Source organism: Medicago sativa, chromosome 4 (genome assembly GCF_051527215.1).
Source record: "Medicago sativa cultivar Bolivia chromosome 4, Bolivia_mono, whole genome shotgun sequence".
In the NCBI taxonomy this organism is placed as follows: domain Eukaryota; kingdom Viridiplantae; phylum Streptophyta; class Magnoliopsida; order Fabales; family Fabaceae; genus Medicago; species Medicago sativa.
In genome coordinates this window covers 66,516,108-66,543,262 of record NC_140752.1, presented here as the reverse complement: position 1 = coordinate 66,543,262, position 27,155 = coordinate 66,516,108, and the positions used below count along the sequence as shown (strand labels likewise).

Sequence of the window (27,155 nt, the reverse complement as noted above, 5' to 3'; positions counted from 1 at the left end):
ACAAAAAACGGATGAAAGCAGTCGAAAATCCAGAAACAATTAGAAAATCTGGTACCATTCACATACCATGCAACCACTAAATCACCATCAATCGTAACAGCAATATAAATCCTAATAATTAACTCCGATACATGGATTGTTCTTAGACATACCTTAATTAATCTCAGTATCTATTTCAATCTGAGCATATATATAACAGATAACATATATTTGTTATATCAGTCTACTAAAATAACAGAAAGAGGAGCGGGACATTTTCTTGATATACCCTTTTTTGTCACAATTGTTGGTGAAACCTCTGCGTTTTGTTTTTTAACGCATACTCTCTTTGGATTTTTTCTTTGTACCATCTTTGTCTTAGCCACAATTGTTGGTGCAGATTCTTCTTTTTCTTCCTTGACATCTGCGGGATTTTTTCTTGGTCTACCCCTCTTTCTCTTGGCCACAATTGGGGCTGCAACAACTTCTTGCTTTTTCTTGAAGCATGGTTTCTCTAACCCATTCTTACCATAAATTTCCACCTTGAACATGTTTTCTCCATTATAAGTGAAAACCAAGAACTCTTCAAGTCCAACTGAGTTGTCTTTCAGAAACTTTTGCCAATCAAAGTTTCGCAGATAAATGTCATTTGCTTTCTTCAAAATTTTAACTTCCCACTTCTCACCAGAAGAGCATACCAGAATAATTGATGCTTTCTTCCAAAACTCTTCACCCATATCCATAACAATCTTCAGTGGTACTTTCTGCAGATTATGACATAAAAAACATGGTAACTTCTAAAGAAGTAATATTTAAAAAAAAAAAAATATGTATGTATATGCACCGGCCAGATTCCCTGCAGACTGCAACCATTCACTCATTCAGGATGTATCTGTGACCGTCCAATCGAGATGAACGGTCCAAAAAGTAAACATATTTTGATTTTCTTTAAAAACTAAAATTATTGAGTTTGTCATCAGGATTGTCTGAACCCCTGTAGGGAATCCGGATTCGTATATATGTATAATCTCAGTTGGTGAATGAGTTTTAATCAGGAAATCTGAGATTTAAACTTGGAAACTAACGACCTAGCTTAATAACATTTTTCTAAGAACTTTTTTTTCATTCTTCATACCTCTAACTTTCTCATCAGCAAGTATTTCTTATTAACAAAGATTACAAGTTGTAGCATGTATGAGATGATGAAGAACAAAAGTACAAATGAATTACCATGCACTTGGTGTTGAAACCTTCTTTGATGATAGAGAAAAAGGATGGCTTCTCTTGCTGCTCATGATCCATCTGTTTTTTTGTTTATATAAGCAAAGATAAACTTCATATAACGTGATCACTAAAACTGCCAAAGTTTTGAATTACAAACAGAAAACTAACCAGAGGAAAACCATAAAAATAGAACAAACACATCTCGGACATTGAAATTAACAAATTAATTAACCAACACTCAAATTCAGCCAAACTACCCTTTGAGTTTTGGCATCAGACAAAATACCCTTGCATCTAAGCACAATATCGTTCCTACCTTGGTCTAAATATATATATATATGTTCAACACAAGCCATTCAAAAAGCGCATTTCTTCCTAAAATTTATGCATATCAGAGCTAAACCTTGTAATTGATATGAGGAAAAAAGAAGCAAACCCAGAATTATGGTTCATTAACATGACTAGGATTGCATATATATCAATTGAAAGACCACATCTTAGTAGTATTTTGCAGCATACTATCAATACACAGAATAATTAATATCAATCAATCAGAGTGATGAATTAATATGACAATAAGCAAACCCTTATCAGCAAAATATATATTTAATAAATAAGAGCAAACCCTTATCAGCCAGTACGAATGAGTACTAATCATCACTTGTTTCCTTGTAATAATTTGGGTTTGTGTTTGTTTTTGATGCTATTGTGATTATTTTTGCTTAGCTTGAATGAAATAGTTGGAGGTGCCAAAATAAATTTTAATACATAAATAAAAAATGTAAATTTATAAACAAAAAGTAGATCTTAAAAATAGGAGAAGTTGGATAAAACCATAGGATATATATGTTCTACAGAATTCTAAAATTCATTATGTCAGACTCTAGTAACCTTGAAAATTTTCTTCTTCAACTCTTGGGGTTCTCAAGACATTTTTTAGGTTTAGGATGTAGATGTTATATTTCCTTCATCTTTCTCAAAAGTTTTCATCTGGAGAAAGGAATAAATTATTTTACTCTTGATCTTTATTTTACTCTTGCTTTGGATCACTGAATAATCGTCGTTTCATTAAAGAAACCAAAACTAAAACCAAGCAGATCTCAGAACTGATCCAACAAGTTCAAAATAAAACCAAGATGCAAATGAGTTAAAACAAAAATGCAAAATCTATATTATATGCATCTTAATTAGTTTGAAAATAAAACAAAGAAGAGAGGAAGTTTGAAAAACCTTGAAAAGCTTGAACTTGAAAATTTGGCCACTATAGTGATTCCTTGATCTGGTTCAAAGCAAGAAGTGATCAGCACTGAGATTGAGGAAAAAGGTAAGTATAGCAAATGATAAAATCAAAGATGGAAGGACCACTTGTGGCAGAAATAATTGAGAATCATTGACACTGCCACACTGCTCAAAATGGTCATATAGGTTGCATGAAAGCCATGCACAAAAATAGTAATTATTCGTTACGTGATCCTGCTACTAGCAGTAATGTTTCAAGTTTCAACGTTAATTCAAACCAATAATTCATGTATACACGATAAAACAACTTTGTCACTTTCCATCGGTTCATTACACCGTGTGTACGTGGCTTTAGTTTTTCTTTCGTTTATACTTACATGTTGTATAGTTCAAATAAAATAAAATTATGAATCGATAATGTATTAAGAGTTAAGACTGAATTATAAATTTTTATAACAGAATTATGAACAAATAAATTAGAAACTCAATATACAGTTAAAACTCTATAAATTAATAATTTCAGGACCGGAGAAATTTATTAATTTAGAGAGTTATTAATTTATCGATAAATTAATAATTATTAATTTAAAGAGTTTTTAAGTTTATACTGTACATACTAAACAAAAAGGCAAATTAGTCAATGCCTCTTAGAATTACGTTGCAGCGAACCTTGAGACTCAACGTAAATTAGTAACTACTGTGTTCATATGCATTGGAAATTAAAAATGACTTTTGAAGTACAGTAAATGTAATCAAGAGGAACAAATGTGTTCAATGTATTCTTAATATATTTTTTTCAGTTTCTATAAATTATTAATTTATGATTTTCTTGGGACCGAAAATTATAAAGGGAATTCCCGAAAAATTATTATCTTATTATTTTATCGAGTTTTTCAATTTTTTACATTGACCCAAATCGGGACAGACAAATTTATTATTTTAGAGAGTTTATTAATTTACCGAGTATTAATTCAAAGAGTTTATATTGTATATATTTTTTAGGGAAAATATTTGATAGACACTCTTTAACTTTATACACTCTCATTTGACATCTTTATGCGACAAAGCATGATTAGATATAAATTTTCTCTCTCTTGTTATTGGTCTTACATCATGTGTTATATGTGGGGCCACGTGGAACTAGGTTGAGTGGATAAAGAGTGAATCATGTGTTATATGTGGGGCCACGTGGAACTAGGTTGAGTGGATAAAGAGTGAAGGGTTGTCTAAATAGGAAAAAGATTCATGTACACCCTTTTCCATACACCCCTTTGTACCACTGCTTATGTGGCGGGGGTAGTTTGGTGATTTCATGCGCTAGGGATGGTTTGAAAAGGAAAAAAAGAAGGAAAAATTTCAGATCTGTCTCTCTCTCTCTCTATTCACGGTCGAAGAACAGAAAAGCAAAGGCGCCTCTCTCCACGCGACCAGGACGGCTCCATCTCAACCCTCTCCGACGGCTCTATCTCTCTACCCATTCATAGGCGACGGATTTCTCCATCTCTCACTCAACCTTCTGCGAAGGATCTCTCCCTCAACCCTCTGCGACGGCGTCTCTCCCTAAAGCGTTCCAACAAATTCCGATCCGAATACAACGTAGGTGATTGATTCTTGCTCCGAACTCATCTGTAAGTTTGAATTTTGCCAATTAATTTTGTTATCTGAAGTTAATTTTGTTATCTGAAGCCATTTTATTTTATCATTCCTCTAGTGTGGGGGTGAAAAATTGAAGTATTTTAATAGAAAACATTGTATAGATTGAAACATTGTTACAGTCTGTTGATATGTAGGGCACACTCATTTGATTTGTCGGATGAGTTGTTCAAATGGGTTAAGTTTGAATTATAATTTTTTTTCCATTACTTGTTTTTCATCCAAACTGACTCATTATTTTTTGAGGAATGATGTCAACACACTCTTTAACACACAGTATTTCACTATTTATAATTTAAATCGGACATGAGATGAGAAATCAAACACTAGAGGGAAGATAAAAAAAAAAACTCAAAAGGGCAGAATTAATGTGAGACTGGTTTGTTTGACGATGTAGCAGTTAGACAATCCAACTCCTGTTTAGGGAGTTAAGTAAGTTAATTAAAAAGATGGTGGATAAATCAAAGTGTGAGATTAAGTGGAATTGCATGACAGTATAGTATTGTTGATTGATACGTCTTATAATTGGCAATCATTTAATTTTGTCAATGTGGTGCAATAGTTATAGAGTACTGCATATGTGATACTCTTAAGAAGCATAGTTTATGGTGTGATAGTTGCTACAACATATTTTACTGACCTCAGAATGTAGCAGTGGACTTGTATTTTTGTGCAATAGAGTATTGTGGTGAAGTTATTCAGGTGCTTTGGGGTTGCTTTAACAGGCTAATTTTTGTGCAATAGAGTACTGTGGTGAAGTTATTTATGAACTGATGTGTGCATTACTTTGGGTAGGATTATTGGTTGTTAAGCAATAGTAGTGATGGACATATGTTAGTAGTGCATAACACGGCTAACTTTGATTTTTATTAATAAAATTTTGGATTATGTTGATTAATTTGGTAGGTTGTTAGATTTTGTTCAAGTGTTAGTGGATGATGTGATGGATATAAGTTTTCTCCAATTTTTGTAGTTTGATTGTGGTTGTTCCTCTAAATGATATCACGTAGAGTTAGTGTCAACATATGTCGAAAGATTTGTGGTCGCACTTTTGTTAAAAAATGGTTAAAGCTTTAGAAATTTGAAGGAAAAAAAATGTGGTTACGTATATGTTAAAATATGGTTAAGTGAATATAAAGTTTTGTAAGTATGTCTATGGTAAAAAAGATAGGAAAACATTAACTCGTCACAATATTATTTCTATAATGTTCTTCAATTTTTGTGGAAAACATGTGATTGTAAAATGTGTTTGTATTTTAGTTATAAGATGAATTTTTTCAAATCGTTCTTGTAACGTGTGTTGAGAATAGGTGTTTGTGTGTGTTTTAATTGATGTTGATAGAAATTGTTTTTGTATACAACAGATAAGGTGAACATCATGAGGGAAAACAAACGAAAAAGGGATTGTGTTGTTGGTGTAAGTACAATTTAATTAATGAGATGTTTAATGTGTATGTAATTGTTTGTGTTTTATGCCATTAATGAATGAATACTGTTGAATTTGCAGCCACAGATAAAGACTCAAATGCCCCGTACTAATAAGTTGGTAGATATTAACCGAACATTGTCTGATGCGCAAAGAAGTAGAATTATGAAAACTCCGTTCCGATATCTTGTGGATATGAAGACCTATATAGGAATGAATGGTACTTTATTGAAGGAATTATTGCATAGGTGGGATGCAAGTAGCTTGGGATTTAGAGTAGGCGTTAGGACTGTGGCCTTTAAACATCTAGACCTTTGTTTGGCTTTAGGTTTGCCTATTGTAGGAGAGTGTTTACCGGAAACTAGTGACAGGGTTAGTCATGTTAGAACATTGTTTGATGTGAATGAAGTTATTGATATTGATAGTGTACATTCTAAGCTGAAGGTCCTTCAAGAAGGGGACAACGTAGATGATTTTTGTAGAGTTTACATCTTATTTGCCTTGTGTGTGTTATATTTTCCGAAATCACACAGTTATATTAAAAAAGATTTCTTTAAGCTTGTTGATGATTTAGACGCTCTTAGTACCTATAATTGGGGTGTTGCTGTTTACGAAGATTTAATTGAAAATCTTAGTAGTGCGGCATCAAGATACCATCAACAAAAGAATGATACAGTTATACACATTTCTGGTTGCCCAGCCGTATTGCAGGTATTGAATATTAAATGGGTTATGTTTTTTTAATTATATCTATAGTTATGTCAAATGTTGTGTACGTTAATTTTATTTGTCATTTGATTAGATATGGGCGGTTGAACATTTATCCCTAACCAGTGGTCCAATTAAGCGTTTTCCACGCATTAACAATTGGACCAAAGTGGATGGAGGTCATGTTGTAATCGCAAACCTTTTTTCAAATGCGAAGGTTAGTAATTGCCTTTAGTATATTAACTCGGTAAATGGGTTTTATAGTTTAAATTTTCGCATACAATTATGTTAATTTAACCTATTTAATGTGATTAGTTGGTTGAGGACTTGGTTCCAACACAACAAGACATGGAAAATGATGTCTTTGTTGAAGCCGTTAACCATTCTCAAGTTGGTATTGGAGATAGTGCATGCCCTTTTTTTGATGTGCAAGCTTATATGGCTGAACATCAAAGGTTGGTAGCCGAACACAAAGATTTGCTTTCCCGGGTTTCAATCCTTGAGGATGATATGAGGATATTAAAAGCAAATAAGGTTGACGGTAGGGAAAATATTCCGATGCCAAGTAGCATGGAAGTAGGAAGTGGGTCAAAACATGTAGGAGTAAAGTGTAGTAAGATTGATGCGGATAATGATGGGTTGAAAAGTGAGGCGGGAAAAGCAGAAGAAAATGATGGGATGAAGTTGGATGATGAAGATGTTGGTGAAGAGGAAAAAAAATTGGAAGAAGAAAATGATGATGGGATGAAGGTTGATGATGAAGATGTGGGTGAAGAAGAAAAAAAAATGGAAGAAGATAAAGACAATGGGATGGAGTTGGATGATGATGATATGGCTGAAAAGGAAAAAAAAAGGCAAATAAGTATTAAGTCATATTTGAGAAAGCTGTATTTATTCTGCACACATGAAAAGGCTAGAGATATGTAAGTATATAATTTCTTTAATGTATTTTAACTACATTTTTTCATGTCTCGGGTTTTGAATTGAAGCTTTATCATAATCGATTAACATTTTATTTTTCTTTTTTTAGTGTGTTATGTGAGGTAGATGAGTTGCGTGTTGCCGGGGAGTTTTTCCAATGCATGAAGGCGAGGAAGTGGGTGAACTCATATGTTAGTATTTTCCGTTAACCTTTTTTGTTTTAATTTAGATTTTACGATATTGTTTGTTAACCATTACTTACTTTTATTTATGTATTGCCTTAGGTTATTAATATTGCTGGCAGGACTATGATGCATGATGAAGTTCGAAAACATGGTTGTGTGAAACGCTTAATTTTGTCAGATTATTTTTCGGTACGGAATTGTATCAAGTATAAAGTCAAACAACCGTGATGTGTATTCAACCTTTATTATCCCATGCCTAACATTAATTATAATTGCAGTTTGAGGTAGTTGATGATTTAAAGGCACATCCTGAAGGACGTAAACTCCAATGGACTGAGCGGAAATTCAAGATGTATATGCCTCGTTGGACCAAGACACTTGAGGCGTTGCGGTCATCTGACTTAGTAAGTTAATTTTTTAACTTGAAGTCATCATTATGATGTTGTAGGTGTAGACGATTTCTGATTGGTTTTTTTTTGTCTAGAATGTTGATGAGTGGGTAATATATTTGTGCACTACTTTAGTGAAAAATTGTGCCTTCATCACTGCCTGTTTTCTTTCATTAGAGTATTGCAATGTTGTGTAGCATTGCAACATATTTGAATTGACAGAACAAGGAGTTTGCTGATTTATTTTGGTCACATGAGCATTTTCAGCTATTTTTTGAAATTCAAATATAGAGAATAATGCTGGACTCTACCTAAAATTCCCTTTAGGCAGTGGATTTGGCATTGTGGTTTTGTCTATATGGGTTTGTGTTGTATTAGTTCGGTGGGGGGTTGGTTTTGTGTGGTTTTTTGTGCGGGGTTTACGCTTATGTTTGGTGCCTATTGTAACCCCTAATTTTGCGAGTTTTGTTTTCACCTTGCGACGACTCTGCCTAATAAATTTGATGTCAATGAAACAAAAAAATATTATGTGTCACGAATTTGTTTTATGCAACGTGGTTGAATAAATTTTATCATTAAAATTAGGTATTTGCACCAACCCAGTTCGAAGACCACTGGACATGTTACGTGTTGGACCATAGGAAGAGGACAATGTATGTGCTGGACTCGTTATACAGTGAAAGAAATGCCTCAAGGCAGCGTTTGGATAATGCAATGGTATATGTAACTCTTAAATAAATTGTTTTGGTTAATTTAGTTGTTAGTGTAATTAATGTTGATCAAATGAGAACATGTGTTTTTACAGAAAGTCCGTTTTGAAGGGGTAGTGGAATTGATGAATAAAGGAGCGAACAATAAAGGAGATATGTTGGAATCTTCTTTGGAGGTTGTAGTGGTGGATTTACCAAAGCAACAAAATTGGTTAGTGATGTCGAATAACATGCTATGACTCGTTGATATATTACTTGTGTATAGGGTTTATTTACCTAATTTGAAATTTTTAAATTTTGTAGTCATGATTGTGGGGTATATGTTCTTAAGTACTTGGAGTTGTGGGATGGTGAAGCAAAATGGGGGCAGAAGAGTATGCCCGACTATTCATTGGTAATGCTTTAAATTTCTTAAACATTGTGTTTTATTAGTTTGTTGTTGATTAATTAGTAATATGTAACTATTGATATTATGAGATTTAGTCAATTAATCATCATTGACAGCGGACTTTATTTGAAAACTTCCTCCCGCATTCCCTAAATATACAGCCTAATTGCAGTAGACATCCAATATATTGAAAACTGAAAGCAATTAGAATTGTTAAGACTCAGGTGGTATAAGTAGTTATATTGAAACCAATTTATTTTACGATTAAATATTTGAAATCAAATATGACTGAATGTTGTATCTATTGTTTGGGTTTTTAACTGGAGGAGTGTGCCGTATTTTTGGAATTATAAGGGGATGTTTTTTCATGTTATGTTAATTTGTTCCCGGGAATAACTCACTAGAATATATGGGTGCGTTTGTTTGAGGAAAATAAAAATGGTTCCCAGGAATCTAAGGTTGGAATTACATATGCCATTGTTTGGTAGATGGGAACAAAAAAAATATGCCTTGGAATAAATTATACCCAGGAAAAAAATAATGACAGTTACACCGACGTTTGACCCACGTTTTACCCATTTTTATTCCTGTCAAATAGGATTGGAAAGTTTTATTCCCAGGTAAATTTCTGTGAAAATCCAATTCTGCCCTTAACCAATGCTTATCACCTCCTATATGAAATTGATTGTTGAAAAGAGCATGTGATATCAATATTTCTTGGTTGTTGATTGTTTATAATTTTTGTCCTCAATTTTTTTTAAATGAAAAATAATTGAAATTATTCTTTACAAGAATTATTTTCTTTTGTCGGTGATAATTTTCTTTGTTCCATTGGAATTTTCCCCAATTGAGTTTGGACTTCTATGCATTGATTCCCGGGACTTAGTTGTAGGAGTGTGGTATAGATACAAGTTACACATATATTTCATTCCGATCTCACGAGAATTTTTTCCCCAACCCTCGTTTGAAAATAAAATCATGGGATGTGTAAGTTATTTGTTTCCAGGAAATGTTTTATACACAGTAACACACATTGGAATGCATATTTTCTAGTAAATACTAATATATTATGGGGAATGTGTTTAGATTATATATCCAACTAACTGCATTTACTTACAGGAGGATATCCTTCGGATTCGCAGTGAAATTGTTTGTCGTCTGGTGCTTCATGAAGAAAATATCAAGACCAGATTTGTATTAGATACTGCAAAGATACCCGCGGATTTATTGATCGGTTAAACATTCATTTGTCTAACTTGATTGTGCTGGATTGTTATGAAATTATTTACGCGTTTTGTATAATATTCGTTGGTGTATCATGGTATTAGATTGCCTTTATCCTAATACCCCTTTATCTATATATGTATTTCTTTGAGGTACATTTGACGAAAACCTTTTTTTGTTTTGTTATCGAAGGTCATATATAAAGGATTATACTTGTTGAGAAGAGTGTGATAAATTAATGCGTATTGAATTTATGTACATAAATATTCTCCCTATCATAATTTATTTCATTTATATGAGAACTTGGTTGGTCATCTAGGAAAAAAATCTGGTCACATTTGAGTTCAAATGAAATGTTGTAGGAAATTTATCCAAAAATATGCTGTCTGACCACATTTTTGTTATTTACGTGACCAGTATTTTTCTCCAAATGAAATTTTATCCGTCTTTAGGCGTGAAATACAGGAAGCTTATAAAAGTTGTTGTTTATTGTTTGACAAGTTTGTAGTGCAGTAAAAAAATGTTTGATTCGCGTAAAAGGGGATTATTTATACCCGATAAAGTAAAGTTAGGCAAAAATACGCTCAGTCTGACCACATTTTGCTATTTACACGACCACTATTTTTCCAAAAAATATATTTCGTTCGTCTTTAGGCGTAAAGTGCAGTGATAAAATGTGATTACAATGTTCTGCGATTATTATATACCCGGTAAATTAAAGTTAAGCCAAAATATGGTATGTCTGACCACATTTTTTCATTTATATGACCACTATTTTCTACAATAGGCCAAAATATGGTATGTATGACAACATTTGTTGTTCTTTAAGTTTTATAATTTCCTTATTTCATGATGAATCTGCTATTTATTACTGCTTCGATAGTTTTGGTACAGTTGGCAAATATCTATCAGCCGACGTGGCTATGCGTTAGTTTTGTGTTATTTTTAGAACATAAAGTTAACAGAGGGACCCATACCAATAGTTTTCCAAAGTGCATGGACCAATTCCAAACAAAAAAAAAAGTGCAGGGACCAATTACACATTTAAACCTAAAAAATTTTAGGTTAATTTATACGAGGTGTCCTTTACGTTTGAGGTTTGTAACAGTTCAGTTTGTTAGTTTATTTTGGTCACACATAAGTCTTTTAAGTTTGAGGGTTGTAATATATTGGTCTTTAAGCTATTTTGGTCAGACATAACTCTTTTAAATTTGTAAACGTTTTATATGTAGTCCTGTTGTTAGCCAAACATTACGAAAACGATGATGTGACATAAGCACTAAATTGAAAACAATTTTTCCAAATTTAATATGTTATGTGTGACCAAAATAACTTAAAAGACCAATATTTTCCAAACCTCAAACCTAAAAGACTTTTGTGTGACCAAAATAAATTAACGGACCGAACTGCTACAAACCTCAAACTTAAAAGTCCCATTGTTGTTTTGACGGTATAGACTTGGTATCTTAGAGTATGGTCCTCTTTAAAGTTTCAGGTTCAATTATCTCGTGTCAATTTAGATTGGCTAATTTTACCTTTTGAACTATTTATTTATTTTAATTCTAATAACTAATGAGATTAAATATATTAAAAAAATGTGAGGTTAAAATTAAGTATCCAACACAACTCAACACGTGGATTGCTTCATTAACACTAGTTTCGATCATTTTTTTTTGTTAAAGCAAAAACATATATCCATTTAAAATAAAAAAGAAGTGTACAAACACTAATTACGATCACTTCCCACCAAAAGCCAGAAGAGTTCATTGCAATTTAAATCTTTACACTTTTCCTTTCACTTATGCTCGATGGCTGATGGTCCTCCTATATTGATCGATCATCCTTTATTACCCCCTGACGGAGAGCTAGCTGATGGTGCGGCTCGTGTTGACGTTTCGGATTCCGGGACCTTTGAAACAACAAATGCTGTCGCAACAGATAAATTCACGCCTACTATCGGTATGTCTTTTAAATCGGTTGCAGATTGTAAGTCTTTTTACCGTGAATATGCCATGAAACAAGGGTTTGCGATCAAAACTAGAAACTCTAAGAAAGGGGCCGATGGCATGTTAAAATATTTCATTCTAACTTGTGCAAGAGAAGGTCACCATGAATCAAACATACCACCAACTTTGAAGACGAATCCAACGAAGAAACTTGATTGCTCAGCTAAGATAACGGTTGCTTTAAAGAAGGGTCTATGGACTATTTTGTCTTTTAATTCATGTCATAATCATGAGATAAGTCCAACTAAATCACGGTTGTTTGCTGGCAATAAGAAGATTGATATGCATGCACAGCGGACAATTTTGATAAACGATCAGGCAGGTGTACGGGTGAACAAAAGTTTCCGTTCCATGGTATGTGATGCCGGTGGTTACGAAAATCTAACATTTGTGGAGAGAGATGTCAGAAACTTTGTGGCAAAAGAAAGACACCTTCTCGGGAAGGAAGGAGATGGCAGGGCACTTTTATCCTACTTTGCTAGAATGAGGGAATGCAACAAAGACTTTTTCTATGAGATTGACATGGACGAGGACTTTCATGTGCAGAATATTTTCTGGGCTGATGCACGTAGTAGGTCTGCCTATGAATACTTTGGTGATGTTGTCACATTCGATACCACGTACTTGACAAACAAGTATGACATGCCATTTGCCCCGTTTGTTGGTGTCAATCATCATGGGCAATCCATTTTACTAGGTTGCGGTCTTTTATCATCTGAAGATACCAAGTCCTTTACCTGGTTGTTCGAAACATGGCTAAGGTGTATGTCTTCGAGGCCTCCAATGGGAATTGTAACCGATCAGTGCAAGGCTATGCAGAATGCAATTCAGGTTGTGTTTCCTAATACTAGGCATAGGTGGTGTCTATGGCATATAATGAGAAAAATTGCCGAAAAATTGAAAGGATACGCACAATACAAAGGAATAAAAAATGATATGAAAAATTGTGTGTATGATTCTCTTCGGGTTGATGATTTTGTTGTTGGGTGGACAACATTCATTGAAAAATATGGTTTGGGTGAAAATGATTGGTTGAATACCATTTTCGAAGAGCGGGAAAGATGGGTGCCATGTTATTTAAAAAATGATTTCTGGGCCGGAATGTCAACAACACAGAGGAGTGAAAGTATGAATGCTTTTTTCGATGGTTACATTAATGCAAGAACTTCTCTAAGCGAATTTGTAAAGCAATACGACAACGCACTCCAAGACAAGGCTGAAAAGGAATACGAGGCAGATTTTCGGTCTTCAAGCACAATCATTCCATGCGGGTCAAATTCCACAATCGAGAGACAATTTCAAGCCGAGTACACCCATGACAAGTATATGGAGATACAAGTAGAATTTCGTGGGAAATGCAACTGTTATCTCGAAGGTGTGACTACATTGGAATTTACATCTACATACACCGTTTTAGAGGAGAGTATTGTCTGTGGTAAACCGAACGAAACTAAGTATTGTGTTGATTTCAACGGGGAAGACAATAATGTTACGTGCACTTGTTTGCTGTTTGAGTTCAGAGGCATTTTGTGTAGACATTACGCTAGAACGTATTGCATTCGGCATTGTGAAAATGAAAAAATAAGGTTAAAAGAAGATAGATGTAAGAATAGTAGATGAAATGGTGTGATAAATTGAAAGATGAAAGGAAGTATTTATAGTAGAAGAAATAATATATTTTTATTAATTATAAAATTTAAAAATAGTGCATATGGCATGTGTATAAACAGTGACCTCGAAATTAATTGAAATGAAAAAGTTAGTCAAAGAAAGAAAATTATCCATCCTATGACTCATGCCATAAGTACCATACACTTGTGATATAATGGAGTCTTTTTTTTTTTTAATGGCAAAATATATTATATATAAAAAAGGTTTAAATCCCAAATATTACACCAAAAAGAAAAAAAATACACCAAAACACCCAAAGAAAAATCAATAACAATCAATTTTCCTACATCACCAACAGAGATCGAGTATAGTTTTCATTTTGAATACGATGGAGGAAGATTGGGTTCAGAATTGTAGGTATAATCCTTACTTAATTTTAATTGAATTTTAGGGATTTCCTAACAATATTTACATTTTTGTAATGAAATTTTGATTTTGATTAAAACTGAAAAAAAAAAACAAATGTTTCAAAATGAAACTGATCATGATTATTTATTTCAACAACACCAACTATAATACACTATTACATAAAAAATATATAATCTAAATTATTTTTTTAATGACACCAACAACAATTTTATTATAGAAAAAGTTGTTTCAAGGTATAAACACACTCAGGTAGTTTGTTACATTTGTTTAATGATAAGGAAAGAATAAGTATATAGTACAAATTAAGTAAGGACTAAATTTAGACATTCTAAAATTTTTAGGAACCAAAAACATTTTTAACCCTAAATTCAATACGAGACTACACAGCTGGACTCTTAGCATCTACCAAGATTCCCTGGATTGCCTCAATTGTAGAAATTGCACAGATAGCATGTGAATAAACAGTGAACAGGAAATTAATTGAAATGAAAAAGTTAGTCAAAGAAAGAAAATTACCCATCCTATGACTCATCCTATAAGTACCATACACTTGTGGTATAATGGAGTTTAGTAATTTATGATACGATGGAGGAAGATTGGGTTGGTATTGAATGGGAGTTTCATGCTTTCTCTGGGATTAAAGGAACAATGTACACTCCAGCAGAAATGGTAGAATGTATGGGTCGAGTGTGGGCATTGGAGCGAAATATGTTTCGATATTGTCTATGCCCACAACAACGATTCTCACTCGCAAACATGAACGAATATCGTAGAGAATGGGATTACCGCATGGAAGAGTCTGCACGTCTTAGACAATCTTTACGTCAAGAAGCCCAAAGAAGACCAAAACAACGTTCATCAGAAATCCCAAGAGACAGTAATGAGTCGCTCGAACTGTCCATTAACATGATACGCAACGAGAACAATCAGATGCAAATTCGTCTCAACAGATGTCTAAATTCAAGGGAAGTTGAATTACGTGGAATAGAGCATCTCCGTCAATACTGGACAGATGGTGATTTATCCGATGAGTAATAATTTATAATTATGATTCTCAATGTTATGACTATCTCCATGTATTATTAGGACTATCTGCATTAAACCATATGTATTGTACCATTTTAACTATCCATCTATATAACTGTTGTACCTTGGTTTTCTTTCCGACGTGTAAATAATATCGTTTTACGCGAGTCGAACGCATAATCTCATTTGATCACTGCACTAAAAGCCTCTCCGAACATAAAAAACTTGTTTTACAATCACCGAGTTTATCACGCCTAAAGACGGACAAGTTCTAAATTATGAAAAAATAATGGTTACTCATTTGTAAAATTGTGGTTGTACAGGCTATATATTTGGCTAGTTTGTCTATCCGACGTGTAAAAAATATCGTTTTAGACAAGTCAGACGCATGATCTCATTTGATCACTGCACTAAAAGCCTTTCCGAACATAAAAAATTTGTTTTACAATCACCGAGTTTATCACGCCTAAAGACGGACAAGTTCTAAATTATGAAAAAAAAGTGGTCACGCATTTGTAAAATTCTGGTTATACAGGCTATATATTTGGCTAGTTTTTCTATCCGACGTGTAAATAATATCGTTTTAGACAAGTCAGACGCATGATCTCATTTGATCACTGCACTAAAAGCCTCTCCGAACATAAAAAACTTGGTTTACAATCACCGAGTTTAGCAAGCCTAAAGACGGACAAGTTCTAAATTATGAAAAAAAAGTGGTCACGCTTTTGTAAAATTGTGGTTATACAGACTATACATTTGGCTAGTTTTTCTATCCGACGTGTAAATAATATCGTTTTAGACAAGTCAGACGCATAATCTCATTTGATCACTGCACTAAAAGCCTCTCCGAACATAAAAAACTTGTTTTACAATCACCGACTTTATCACGCCTAAAGACGGACAAGTTCTAAATTATGAAAAAAAAAGTGGTTACTCATTTGTAAAATTGTGGTTGTACAGGCTATATATTTGGCTAGTTTTTCTATCCGACGTGTAAATAATATCGTTTTAGACATGTCAGACGCATAATCTCATTTGATCACTGCACTAAAAGCCTCTCCGAACATAAAAAACTTGTTTTACAATCACCGAGTTTATCACGCCTAAAGACGGACAAGTTCTAAATTATGAAAGAATAGTGGTCACGCATTTGTAAAATTGTGGTTATACAGACTATATATTTGGCTAGTTTTCCTTTACGACGTGTAAATAATATCGTTTTACGCGAGTCGAACGCATAATCTCATTTGATCACTGCACTAAAAGCCTCTCCGAACATAAGTAACTTGTTTTACAATCACCGAGTTTATCACGCCTAAAGACGGACAAGTTATAAATTATGAAAAAAAAGTGGTTGCTCATTTTTAAAATTGTGGTTATACGGACTATATATTTGGCTAGTTTTTCTTTCCGACGTGTAAATAATATCGTTTTAGACAAGTCGAACGCATAATCTCATTTCATCGCTGCACTAAAAGCCTTTCCAAACATAAGTAACTTGTTTTACAATGACCGAGTTAATTACGCCTAAAGACGGACAAGTTCTAAATTATGAAATAATAGTGGTCACGCATGTGTAAAAATTTGGTCACACGTACCATATATTTGGCTAGTTTATCTTTCCCAGGTGTAAATAATATCATTTTACGCAAAAGATTTACATGCGAAGATTTCACCTGTCAATAAAGACACGGTCTTTGTTTATATCAAACAACAAAAAATAACTAAAAACACTCCCAATAAAATTTGTTACATAACACGCATGGTGACTCGTTAGACTATAGGATAGTTCAACAATGTTAGTAACTAACATTGTTATGGTGTTTCCATTAATATTAAAGGTGCGACATTGTCTTACTAAATAAAAAATAGCAACAAAAAACATCTACATTACAATCATATAAAAACACTACATTAATTTAAATCTTCTTCTTTATGCGTCCATCCTTCACCCATGGGGAAAGCAGAACCCCACTTTTTACACGGTTTCTTGGCTTGTTCTTAATTCTAGTCAACAGATTTGATGCAGGATGTGCTTCATCATATGATACATGTGCCACCTCCCTTTCAATAACTCTTTCTATCTCATCCATGGATACATCCTCGTCGACACCTTCACCGTTGAAGACACCTTCATCGTTAAAGACACCTTCATCGTTGAAGACACCTTCTTCCACATAACTAGTTTGTGCACTACCGTATAACTTCTTCATCTCTCTTGTTTCCGATTCAAGAAGAGATATCCTTGCGGCAAGTCCTTTGTTTGCTTCAGCCAACAGGCGATTGTTAACAATTAACTGACTAATAACAGGATCTGGTGTCCATTTAATATATCCACTTGGTGCTCGTTCTAACGCCTCCCTCACAACTTCATTTGCAACCTCTTCTTTAGTTGCACTTAACTCTTCAATAACCTGTCAAGGTAGGTACAATATAAATATTAATGAACTATTGACACTGCTTAATCTCAATATATACACAAAATACATAAAGTAGAATATAAATAATAATAATATTTATTCAACCTTACCAAATTATTATCAAGCAAGTATGATATATTTTTGCCAACCAAACTAACCCCACGCGCCTTCAGAAATCGTGGAAACGTCAATGGTGAATCATGATAACTTCGTTCGTATCCTAGTACATGCTCTAGAGCCCATACCTATATATACATATATTATACAAATAAATAAATAAAATTAAATTGTTCCAATCACAACACTTACTTCCAATTAACAAAGATAAATGTACATTTTTGAAAAACACTCTTACATCTCCTATAAAACTTCATCCTATGTTATATAGAGTTAAGCTGATATACTCAAATTCAACAGCAATCATTTGTATTTAAAAGTGTTTACAAATTATTACTACTTTTAAATGTGAGTTACACTTGTTTCAGTCACAAGTGACAGTTACTAACAAGCTCTAAATATCAACGAATAAAAGATCAATTATAATCATGTCACAATATGGCATGAAGACAAAAGAAGCGGCATTATCAGAATACATCAACCTTACAATCTAAAAACTCAAACTCAAGAAACTCTTGTAATATATAAACTATGTTAGATTTCATACTTCACATATATATAATACTCTACACGGACATATATGATCACAAAGACTGGCCTATAAACGTATAAAAAGATCATACGATAACATACCTGTAATACAAGAGCGCATCCCTTAATTTGTAACCGTGAAGTATTTTTTCCTTCGCAAAAAAGAGGCGCTACTCGATTTAAACTGCAAGCAAGAGTTTCATAAACAGCGACACCCCAATTGTATCTCCCAATGGAGTTCAAGTCGTCTAACATTTTTAGGCACCAACCACTAACCTTATCAGTTGAATTTGGAAAGTAGAACTCGGCAAAACCAAGAAGCAAATAAAGTCGGCAAAAATTCTCAACATCTTCGTCTCCTTCCATATTAATAATTTTAGCATAAATTGTTTTTACATTGATGACTTCATTATCAAACATTGCTTTCGTAGTGGATGTAGGGTCTTTTTTGAAGTTCACCTTTTCACCAATTATACGAAGTCCTAATGCAAAACATACATCTAAAGGCGTAAACCGTATTATCCGACCTTGTATAGCAAACCCCCCACTCCTACCATCCCATCTTTCTACCAATTCTTCAAGCAAATTTTCGGATATTTTAAATTTCTTAGGCAAACTCAATAACCATTTAAATGGTGTTTTTTGAATTTGAGACCTTTGAAGTTCAGTAAGCTTCTCGTTCACTTTAGTAATATACATCGACTTACATTCATGTCTGAGACGTAACTGCAATAAACAAGAATTCCAAAGGCTAGATATAAGGAAAGGCATTAACAAAAACACAAAAACACTAATGAAATCAAACAAACTAATTGACATTTGTCACATACACATACCATTTTGTTTGTCATGATGCTGACTGTGATGCCAATGCTGCCACAGGAGTTTTCAAGCTACCTTATAAAATTACAAAGGGATAGCTCTTTACCTTATCTGCTGAACCAGTTATGATAGATTCACCCTTACCAACAAACTTCACGCTTGTTACCTACCAAAAGCATTACGGGTCAGCTAATAGGTTTTGAAGAAAATATAAATCCTGCAATTCCACCTAAAATAAGACCAACCTTTTTAGAGTGACCGCTGAGTGTAGCTAATACCTGTCTTGATGGACGGTCAAAAATAACAGCATTTGTATCAATATTTCCAGTTGCAATTATGTCCTGTAAAACGGAATTAGTTGATCCTCAGTTATTGCACATTAGTTTTCTAATTACAAAATATGTCGTTTTTTTAATATTACTTGTAGAGATTAAAAGTAATAACTTAGGGGGTGTTTGTTTTAGGGAATCAAAATGTATTCCCAGGATTAACTTTCCTGGGATTATAACAGTGGAAAAGTTATTCGTAGGAAAGTTTGAAAAAAGTGTTTGGTTGTTGAATTGAATTCCCAGGGATTCTTTTTTAAGGAAATGATGCAATTATTAAAATACCCCTTATTGTGTAAAATATACTAGATGTGTGCTAATTTTTCTAAATTATTATTGGCCCTTGTATTTCTCTTTTCCTGAATCAATTACTGGCCATTGCGTTTGACAATTTTAGTTTATCATACATATTTCATCTCTGTCTACTTTTTTATTAAAGCAATTACAATAGCATGAGTATTTTTTAAGCAATACCTTGAGTCATAACTAAATAAATAATTGCACCATCTATCAACATTCAATCAATAAAATCAAGTAATGAAAATTATTTAAGCTTATAAAACAAGAGTGTTTAACTGCAGAAATTAAAAAAACGTGACAGACATTGTGTCTAGAGACATGGTGCTCGTAGTGGGTATGCCTTGCAGTTACTTAAGGGTAGAAATGAACTTTAGAAAAACAACTTGTGATAACCGCTGGGAATAGATCATACCCATCCTTTTATGCTGGAATAAAAAGAGAGTAAAATAGAGGAAATAATGTTCCTGGGAATGATTTATTCCTTGGAACTTTTCTACGTGCATCTGTACCAAACATAGGAATAAATAATTCCCATCTTAGATTCCAGGGAATTTAGTTTGTAGAGGTCAAACAAACGCCCCCTTAGAATAAAGGATATCAACAGCTAAAATGCCTTAATTAAAAAATATTTCGCTTTTGAATATTACTTAGAGATTAAAAGTTATACCTTAGATGAAGGATACCAAGAGCAATAATGCCCTGTTTGCTAGTTTTGTTTAAAGGGATGGCTAGATATCTGAGTATATGTCTCTAGAGCGTCAACAGAAGCCAAACTTACAGGAATCTGAAATAAACCATAGAACATGTCACAAACAAGTTAAATGTAAATGCCATTAATGTGTGTGCGTGTGTGTGTAATTTCAAATTTTTCAAATGATCTAAGCAAACTAAGAAAATACTAACATTGCGAAGGCTTTATACACATCTATAATCTATACAATATAATATATTACCATAAAAAGTGTATAACAAACGGATCTCAAAGATAAGGGCATCGAGTCAAAAACCCACCATACAACAATAACCATCAAAGCTGTTTTCCACTAGGTGAGACTAATTAGATGGATCAAACAATGCTATAATGTTTTGTCATGAAACCTCATGTATAATAATAACCCATTGAACCTTAAACTTTCTCGCTAATGAATTCCTATTTTGTTCTGTGACCCACAAAACTGGCTATAGACTAACCCAATGAATGTCCATAGCCTCTATTAAACAAACTTTATCCATCAATAAACACACATAACATAAAATTGAACCCATTCTTCACTTCAGTACTGCCAAAATCTCAGATAAAAATTAAAAAAAATATTGATTTTCAATATACCCATAAATGTGTATGAATAACGAGAATAGTGAATCACCGCAAAATTGAGGAACGCCGACGAGATAAATTACCAAATACCGCAAGAATAGTAAATACACACAGATCTAAATTACCTCATTTTTTTAACCCGCATATATATATAAAATAAACACCACGCACCAGCATTGCAAAGTGGTTGCAGAGGAACAAACAAACAGGCAAACAATACAAAGGGAACCTGCTGCAAACAGAGCTAGCACAGAACCATAATAACCGCAGGAAAGGACTTAAAGGCCAAAAAACAAAATGTACAAAGACCAATCCTACAAGCTAACCAAGCATAACACATGCACTAACTAACACAGGAGCCGAATATCATTTCCAGATTCACTATTCTTCTTCAACAACCAAATCTATTTAGGCACTCTCTAGGGCTAAATTAAACAACTAAATCAAACAAAAGGGAGATGAATGAATATACCTGAGTTGAAACGCTGACGAGAGAAAGGAAAGAGAGATTGTCGGCGACGGTGCTACGATGGGTGAAAGGGGAGAATCGAAGATCGACGGCGGCGAGGGTGTAATCTCGTGAGGTGCTGCGATGGAGTGATCACGGCGGCGACGGAACGTTGAAATCACGGCGACGGAGAAAAGGGGGAAAACGGAAATCGCATGAGTGAGAGAGAGAGATGGGCCGAGTGAGAGAGTGGTGCTACAGTTTAGTTTTTTTGATTTTTTGATTTATCATTTTTCCTTTTTTTAATGACAAGGATTGGCCATATTTTTAATTAATAAAATTGGCCAGGGTGGAAGGGTGTAGAGTGGTATGGCCACGTTGGGTTGTACGTCTATCAGGACTCGTCTAAATATAAGTACTCAATAAACAAAAGAAAAACTTAAAACATATGTGTAAGTGATAATATAATCCTATGTTTTTAAGGAAACAAGGAGTGAATAAGGCCACCTACAAAGGAACCACTTTATTCCAAACAAGTTCAAAATGAATCATCGGTTATTCCAACTCCTCTTAAGTTAGCATGTGATAAACTCTTTTGTTGCCAACTTTGATTAAGTTGTCACGGCCACCTGTCTATATACCCCCTTCCATAACCACGCCAAGCTTCATCCCATATTTGTAGAATAACACCTTAAACCACAACCAATCTTGGTCGGTCCTACGCGGCCACAACCATCTAGCTAATAAAGATAAATTAATTAGCATACCCTTCTCACTCTTAAATCACCTTTATCTTGATCTAAACAAACTATTCCAATGAACCTAGTACACGAATCTTAACTACCGCTCACCCTCGCCCTCCAAAGAAAAACTTAAAAAGGGATTCAATTTTAGAAATGATACACTTGGGAGCCTTAAAAAGGAAAGAAAAAGAAAAACTAAAACTAGTAAAGAAGACAGGGAGACTTAACCAAATCAAGTCGGTCACCTATCGAAAAAGGAAAATGCTAACAAGTGCCCTAAGGGCATTGTTTAAGCATCTAAAAGTAGCAACTTTTGTATTGGAAATTGTACGGTTATGACTTTAACATGTGTTGGACTTGTATTTTCAAGACCCATTTAAAAATTGCAAACCTTACAACTTGAAATCCATTTTGTGTTTCTTTCTAATAAATGGATAATCTTCGTGGATTGTCGCAATTGGAAGGCCGAGATATTTAAATGGCGCTTGACAAGAATTTGAAACAATAATGCCCACAAGCAGACTCTTGTGGAAGTTGACTTTGAGACCTGAAATCAACTCAAAGTGAAGCATAATTACCTTAATCGTCTTGATATTTGCCAAACTTTTCTCACCTAAAATTTGTGTATCAATCGCAAGTTGAAGATGAGAAATCCTGAATAAGGACCTCGATCCAATCTAGTAACCTTTAAACAAAGCCTCTTCCATTAAAACTCACCTTGATTGCCTTGTCCTTTGACTTGACCTGCCTATTTTGCAACCCTTGTTGGAGTTGCTCGCCTTGCCCTGTGATCGAGTTTGCCTATTTTGCAATTCTTGATGGAGTTTCTCTTATTCCAAAAATATCCAATCTGAGTTTTTTTTTTTACAAAAAATTAACGTAATTCACAAATCAAAATGCTGATAATAATCTATTATAAAGAGTAATTCACGCAAGCTAATTAATATTATTTTTTTCTGAAGTGCTACCGAGTAGTAATTGATAAACAATCAATTTAGAGTATGAGAGAACTCAAACTCGTATATAATAAACAAACTTTCGAAACTCACTACAGGTTACACTTTTTTTCTAACACTCTGATTAACACATAAAAATAATAAACAAACTCTTGAAACTCACTACAGGTTACAACCTTAGGAGACAAAACTATATATTAATAAATGATGTACAATGTTTAACATTCAACTGATTTGAATTTCACCAATAAAATCCAGACACAATTAGAAAAACCACCATCCACTTTGATGTCCAATGCATTCACATACAATGCAACCATAAAAACAGCATCAATCATAACAGATACATAAATCCTAATAACTAACTCCAATATATGGATTATTGTTAAGCATACTCTTAATTAATCTCAGTATCTATTTCAATCTGAGCATATATATAACAGATAATTTGTTATTTTATATCAGTTAACTAAAATAACAACTGGAGCAGGATATTTTCTTGGTCTACCCTTCTTTCTCTCAGCCACGATTGTTTCTGCAGATTTTGCTTCTTCTTTCATGATGCATACCCTCTCACCAGCAGGATTTTCTCTTGTTCTACCCTTGTTTATCGCAGCCATCAATGTTGCTGCAGCTTTGGCTTCTTCTTTCTTTACGCTTACTCTCTGACGAACATGATTTTTTCTTGGTTTACCCATAGACATGATTGTTGCTGCAACTTCTTCTTTTTTCCTGAAGCATACTCTCTCACCAGCAGGACTTTTTCTTGTTCTACCATCATTTCTCTTAACCACAATTTTTTCTGCAACTTCAGCTTTTTTCTTCTTAAAGCACTCACTCTCAGGAGAAAGAACTTTTCTTGGTCTACCCCTCTTTCTCTTGGCCGCGATTATTGGAGCTGCTGCAGCAACTTCTTCTTCTTGTACTTCTTCTTGTTCTTGTACATTCTTGAAGCATGGTCTCTCCAATCCATTCTTACCAAAAATTTGCACCTGGAACTTGTTCTCCCCATTATATGTGAAAACCAATAACTCTTCAAGCATCACTGTGTTGTCTTTCAGAAATTTTTGCCAACCAATTTGCAGATAAATGTCATTTCCTTTCTTCAAAATACTCACTTCCCATTTCTCACCAGAAGAGCCTACCAGAATAATTAATGCATTCTTCCACAACTCTTCACCCAAATCCATAACAATCTCTTGTGGTACTTTCTGCAGATTATGACCAAAAAAACATAGTAGCTTGACAAGATGTAATGTTAAAAAATTAAAACTAAACATGTTATGCATATGATGCTGGATCCCTGCAAGCATTCACAAAGCCAGGGGATCCGTAACCTTCCAATCGATATCAAATAGTCTAAACAGAAAAATTACCAAGCTTGGATCTGGACCACCCCATTTTTCGGACGGTCATGGATCTCCAAACTTCATGAATGCGTGCATTCAGTGACCAAAGGGAATACAGGGTCCTATGTCTATGTATAACTAAAACGCTAATGTTAAAATTCCCAATTTGTCTCTAGTAGATAACTCGGCTTTTGAGCTAAGGAATATCGAATGAGTTCTAAGAAGAATGTCTCAAATTTAAACTATGAAAAATTAATAAAACTAGTTTACTGACATTCGCCTTTAAAAAAACTCACTTTTCCTATAATTTAGTTGTCATCATCAGAATCCAAACAAAGTATTTCTTATTATTAACAAGACAAACAAGTTGTAGAATGCATGAGATGATGTTCATGTGGGAGAAACGTATATACAAAAGTACGAATAAATTATTACCAGGCGGTTGATGTTCAAGCCTTCTTTGATGATTGCGAAAAAGGATGGTTTGTCTTGGTGATCATAATCCATCTATTATTTTAAAGGGCATGAGATAAACTTTATTGCATTATATAAAATAAAAAGATAGCAAAAACACAAGAAATGCCAAATTTTTGAAGGTGCTAACTGCTAACAGAAACTTAACAAAAAAAAAAACATAAAAATAGAATATAACACATCACAGACATTGAAATTAATAAATTAATTAACCAACACTCAAATTTATTCAAACTACCCTTTGAGTTTATATTCTAAAGAGTTCTAAAATTCACTTTTTCAAACTCTAGGAACCTTGAAAATTTGCTTCTTCAACTCTTGAGTTCTCAAGACATTTTTTAGGTTTGGGATGTTTTTCTTCATCTTTCTCAAAAAAAAAAAAAAAAAAAAAATCCTTTTGTGAAAGAAATAAATTATTTTACTCTAGATCTTTATTTTCTGTTGGGAAGAAGCCAAAACCAAAATCAAGCAGAAGAAAACACAACAAGTTCAAAATAAAACCAAGATGCAGATTAGGTCAAACAACAATGCAAAACCTATATTACACTTCTTAGTTTGAAACTAAAGCAAAGGAATAAAGAAAGATTGAAAAAAACCTTGGAGAGGAGAGGAGTTGAAAAGCTGAAACTTGATACTTGCACCCACTAGAGAACTGCGAGCATGCAAAAGCGTAATAAGTGAATCACTCCTTATTTGATTCTATATATCCATCTATGTCATTAGCCAGCAAAATGATCTGGACCACTTGGAGGCTAAGTTACTGAAAATGGTAAGTATCAGAAATAATTAAGAATTTGGGTCCTCAAAATGGAAGGCATCATTAATCATACTGCTGCTACATCTCAAAATGGTTTAATGGGGACCAATGTAGCTAGATGGAAATGGAATTTTAGAGCCATAAAGCTTGCATGAAATCAGACACTATCTCATGCACAAAAATAGTAATTAATAGTTACGTGTATATTTAGTAGCTCTTATCCTACTCTTTGAAATGTTTCAATTTTCAACGTTAATTCAAACCCAAGATTCATTTATTGACGTGAAAACAACTCGTCACTTTCGGTTCATCACACATGGCTTCAGTTTTTCTTTAGTCTTTTTTTTTAAGGAAAGTTTTTCATGAGAAAAAACTAAGATCCAATTTGCTTCACGAGAAAAAATAAGAGCAATTTTTAGTAGTGAGTAGAGCTGGCAATAAATTGAGTCAATTCAAATATAATTTGAAACTCGACTCAAAAATTAATTCGTTAAACTTTATTTATTAATCAAATGAGTTGAATGTGAGCTGAAAATTAAGTTTGTTAATAAGTTGAACTTGAGTTATATATAATTTAACTCGACTGTTTCATGAGTCTACTCGATTATATATATATTTATGTATTTTTCATGCATAAATGCAAGTATGATCCTTTGTGTTTATGTATATTCTCTATACCCTTGGACAACTTTTTACTTTTATTCAATATATATTTCTGGTTAATTAATTAAATAAAATAAAAAGGTCATTGATAAAACTTTTGATTTTTTTTAACACAAATTTTACTTTTGAATTATATGATTTGAGAAAATGAGTTGAACCTAACAAGCTAAGCAGAGTTGTTCATGAACTTAAAATAGGTTGAATTCGAGCTTAAAAAAAAATTGTATCAAATTTGAGTTAAACTTTAAGCTAAAATAGTTCTTATCAAGTACAATCGAGGTTTGTTCTACTTGACTCCTTTCCTATCCTAGTCTTGAGAAAATAAACCGTGATAACTTATGATACATATTTGTTTTCATGGTGGACAAGTCCACTTTTGAGATTTTGGGTTCATAGGATGAACCTACAATTGGGTCCTAAATAATAAGTTTATAAAATATTTAATTTCTAAAGTTTAAAAATAATTTGCTTGAAGATAATAGTTTTTACTACATTAAGAGATTATCTAAAAAATAATAATCAAACTTCATAAAAAAATCAAATTTTTTATTTAACATTCAAATGCTCATACAAAACAATTATTACATCAATATGTTCTATCATATCATTCTCAATATATAAAATAGTAAAGTCATTCAACTTTTCTCGTGACATTGATGATCTCAAGTAGTGGAATTGTTTCTTTGAAGCCTAAAAGCATTGATTTTTCTTTACCTCAATCGACTTTTTCAAACCCACCAAACAAGGGGTGTGAAATGGTTTCTTTTGACAAAAGGGTGTGGGGTGGTGGAAAGTTAGGGATTTGAACTCACT

At 33.4% G+C, this 27,155-nt stretch overlaps 5 protein-coding genes across 11 annotated transcripts; 2 read left to right on the top strand and 3 right to left on the bottom strand.

Annotated features, from left to right (window-relative positions):
- Window positions 1-39: 39 nt before the first annotated feature.
- On the bottom strand, window positions 40-3,076 carry LOC146930918 (B3 domain-containing protein At5g18090-like). Of its 2 annotated transcripts, none has more exons than XM_085702390.1 (3): window positions 2,434-3,076; window positions 1,210-1,281; window positions 40-743 (listed from the first exon to the last, which is right to left on the bottom strand). In XM_085702390.1, exons 2-3 carry the CDS (start codon window positions 1,279-1,281, stop codon window positions 219-221), a joined length of 597 nt encoding a protein of 198 aa, XP_085558516.1. In that variant the 5' UTR covers window positions 2,434-3,076; the 3' UTR covers window positions 40-218. The 2 variants fall into 2 exon arrangements, with proteins under 2 accessions (XP_085558516.1, XP_085558517.1); XM_085702391.1 differs by having other exon boundaries at window positions 1,210-1,336; window positions 2,434-2,583.
- A 599-nt stretch (window positions 3,077-3,675) lies between these two features.
- On the top strand, window positions 3,676-10,269 carry LOC146930917 (uncharacterized). 5 transcript variants are annotated; one of them, XM_085702386.1, is made up of 12 exons: window positions 3,676-4,038; window positions 5,460-5,512; window positions 5,603-6,232; window positions 6,324-6,446; window positions 6,545-7,152; window positions 7,260-7,341; window positions 7,435-7,524; window positions 7,614-7,739; window positions 8,310-8,441; window positions 8,530-8,645; window positions 8,738-8,828; window positions 9,942-10,269. In XM_085702386.1, exons 2-12 carry the CDS (start codon window positions 5,474-5,476, stop codon window positions 10,059-10,061), a joined length of 2,157 nt encoding a protein of 718 aa, XP_085558512.1. In that variant the 5' UTR covers window positions 3,676-4,038; window positions 5,460-5,473; the 3' UTR covers window positions 10,062-10,269. The 5 variants fall into 5 exon arrangements, with proteins under 5 accessions (XP_085558512.1, XP_085558511.1, XP_085558513.1 ...); XM_085702385.1 differs by having other exon boundaries at window positions 3,676-4,070; XM_085702387.1 differs by lacking the exon at window positions 5,603-6,232 and having other exon boundaries at window positions 3,698-4,070.
- Window positions 10,270-11,854: 1,585 nt separating this feature from the next.
- LOC146930916 (protein FAR1-RELATED SEQUENCE 5-like) lies at window positions 11,855-13,672 on the top strand. Its single transcript, XM_085707617.1, has one exon. The coding sequence runs from the start codon at window positions 11,855-11,857 to the stop codon at window positions 13,670-13,672; it is 1,818 nt and encodes a 605-aa protein (XP_085563743.1).
- A 3,232-nt stretch (window positions 13,673-16,904) lies between these two features.
- LOC146930915 (uncharacterized) lies at window positions 16,905-20,407 on the bottom strand. Of its 2 annotated transcripts, XM_085702383.1 has the most exons (6): window positions 20,302-20,407; window positions 19,254-19,349; window positions 19,023-19,174; window positions 18,289-18,912; window positions 17,649-17,783; window positions 16,905-17,532 (listed from the first exon to the last, which is right to left on the bottom strand). In XM_085702383.1, exons 3-6 carry the CDS (start codon window positions 19,035-19,037, stop codon window positions 17,038-17,040), a joined length of 1,269 nt encoding a protein of 422 aa, XP_085558509.1. In that variant the 5' UTR covers window positions 19,038-19,174; window positions 19,254-19,349; window positions 20,302-20,407; the 3' UTR covers window positions 16,905-17,037. The 2 variants fall into 2 exon arrangements, with proteins under 2 accessions (XP_085558509.1, XP_085558508.1); XM_085702382.1 differs by lacking the exons at window positions 19,023-19,174; window positions 19,254-19,349; window positions 20,302-20,407 and having other exon boundaries at window positions 18,289-18,957.
- A 2,889-nt stretch (window positions 20,408-23,296) lies between these two features.
- Window positions 23,297-25,655, bottom strand: LOC146930914 (uncharacterized). The gene is made up of 3 exons (XM_085702381.1): window positions 25,519-25,655; window positions 24,884-24,955; window positions 23,297-24,310 (listed from the first exon to the last, which is right to left on the bottom strand). The coding sequence occupies exons 2-3, from the start codon at window positions 24,953-24,955 to the stop codon at window positions 23,561-23,563; spliced, it is 822 nt and encodes a 273-aa protein (XP_085558507.1). The 5' UTR covers window positions 25,519-25,655; the 3' UTR covers window positions 23,297-23,560.
- Window positions 25,656-27,155: the final 1,500 nt, after the last annotated feature.

Excerpts from the sequence above, each read along its gene's own strand:
- LOC146930918 (XM_085702390.1), bottom strand. The coding sequence starts at position 1,281 with ATGGATCATGAGCAGCAAGAGAAGCCATCCTTTTTCTCTATCATCAAA. Across the intron at positions 744-1,209 it reads GTTTCAACACCAAGTGCATG|AAAGTACCACTGAAGATTGT; the intron begins GTAATTCATTTG and ends CATAATCTGCAG.
- LOC146930917 (XM_085702386.1), top strand. The coding sequence starts at position 5,474 with ATGAGGGAAAACAAACGAAAAAGGGATTGTGTTGTTGGT. Across the intron at positions 6,233-6,323 it reads GTTGCCCAGCCGTATTGCAG|ATATGGGCGGTTGAACATTT; the intron begins GTATTGAATATT and ends TCATTTGATTAG. Across the intron at positions 7,525-7,613 it reads TTTTGTCAGATTATTTTTCG|TTTGAGGTAGTTGATGATTT; the intron begins GTACGGAATTGT and ends TTATAATTGCAG.
- LOC146930916 (XM_085707617.1), top strand. The coding sequence starts at position 11,855 with ATGGCTGATGGTCCTCCTATATTGATCGATCATCCTTTATTACCCCCT.
- LOC146930915 (XM_085702382.1), bottom strand. The coding sequence starts at position 18,957 with ATGCCTTTCCTTATATCTAGCCTTTGGAATTCTTGTTTATTGCAGTTA. Across the intron at positions 17,784-18,288 it reads GATGCGCTCTTGTATTACAG|GTATGGGCTCTAGAGCATGT; the intron begins GTATGTTATCGT and ends ATGTATATATAG. Across the intron at positions 17,533-17,648 it reads ACTTGCTTGATAATAATTTG|GTTATTGAAGAGTTAAGTGC; the intron begins GTAAGGTTGAAT and ends CTACCTTGACAG.
- LOC146930914 (XM_085702381.1), bottom strand. The coding sequence starts at position 24,955 with ATGGATTATGATCACCAAGACAAACCATCCTTTTTCGCAATCATCAAA. Across the intron at positions 24,311-24,883 it reads GCTTGAACATCAACCGCCTG|AAAGTACCACAAGAGATTGT; the intron begins GTAATAATTTAT and ends CATAATCTGCAG.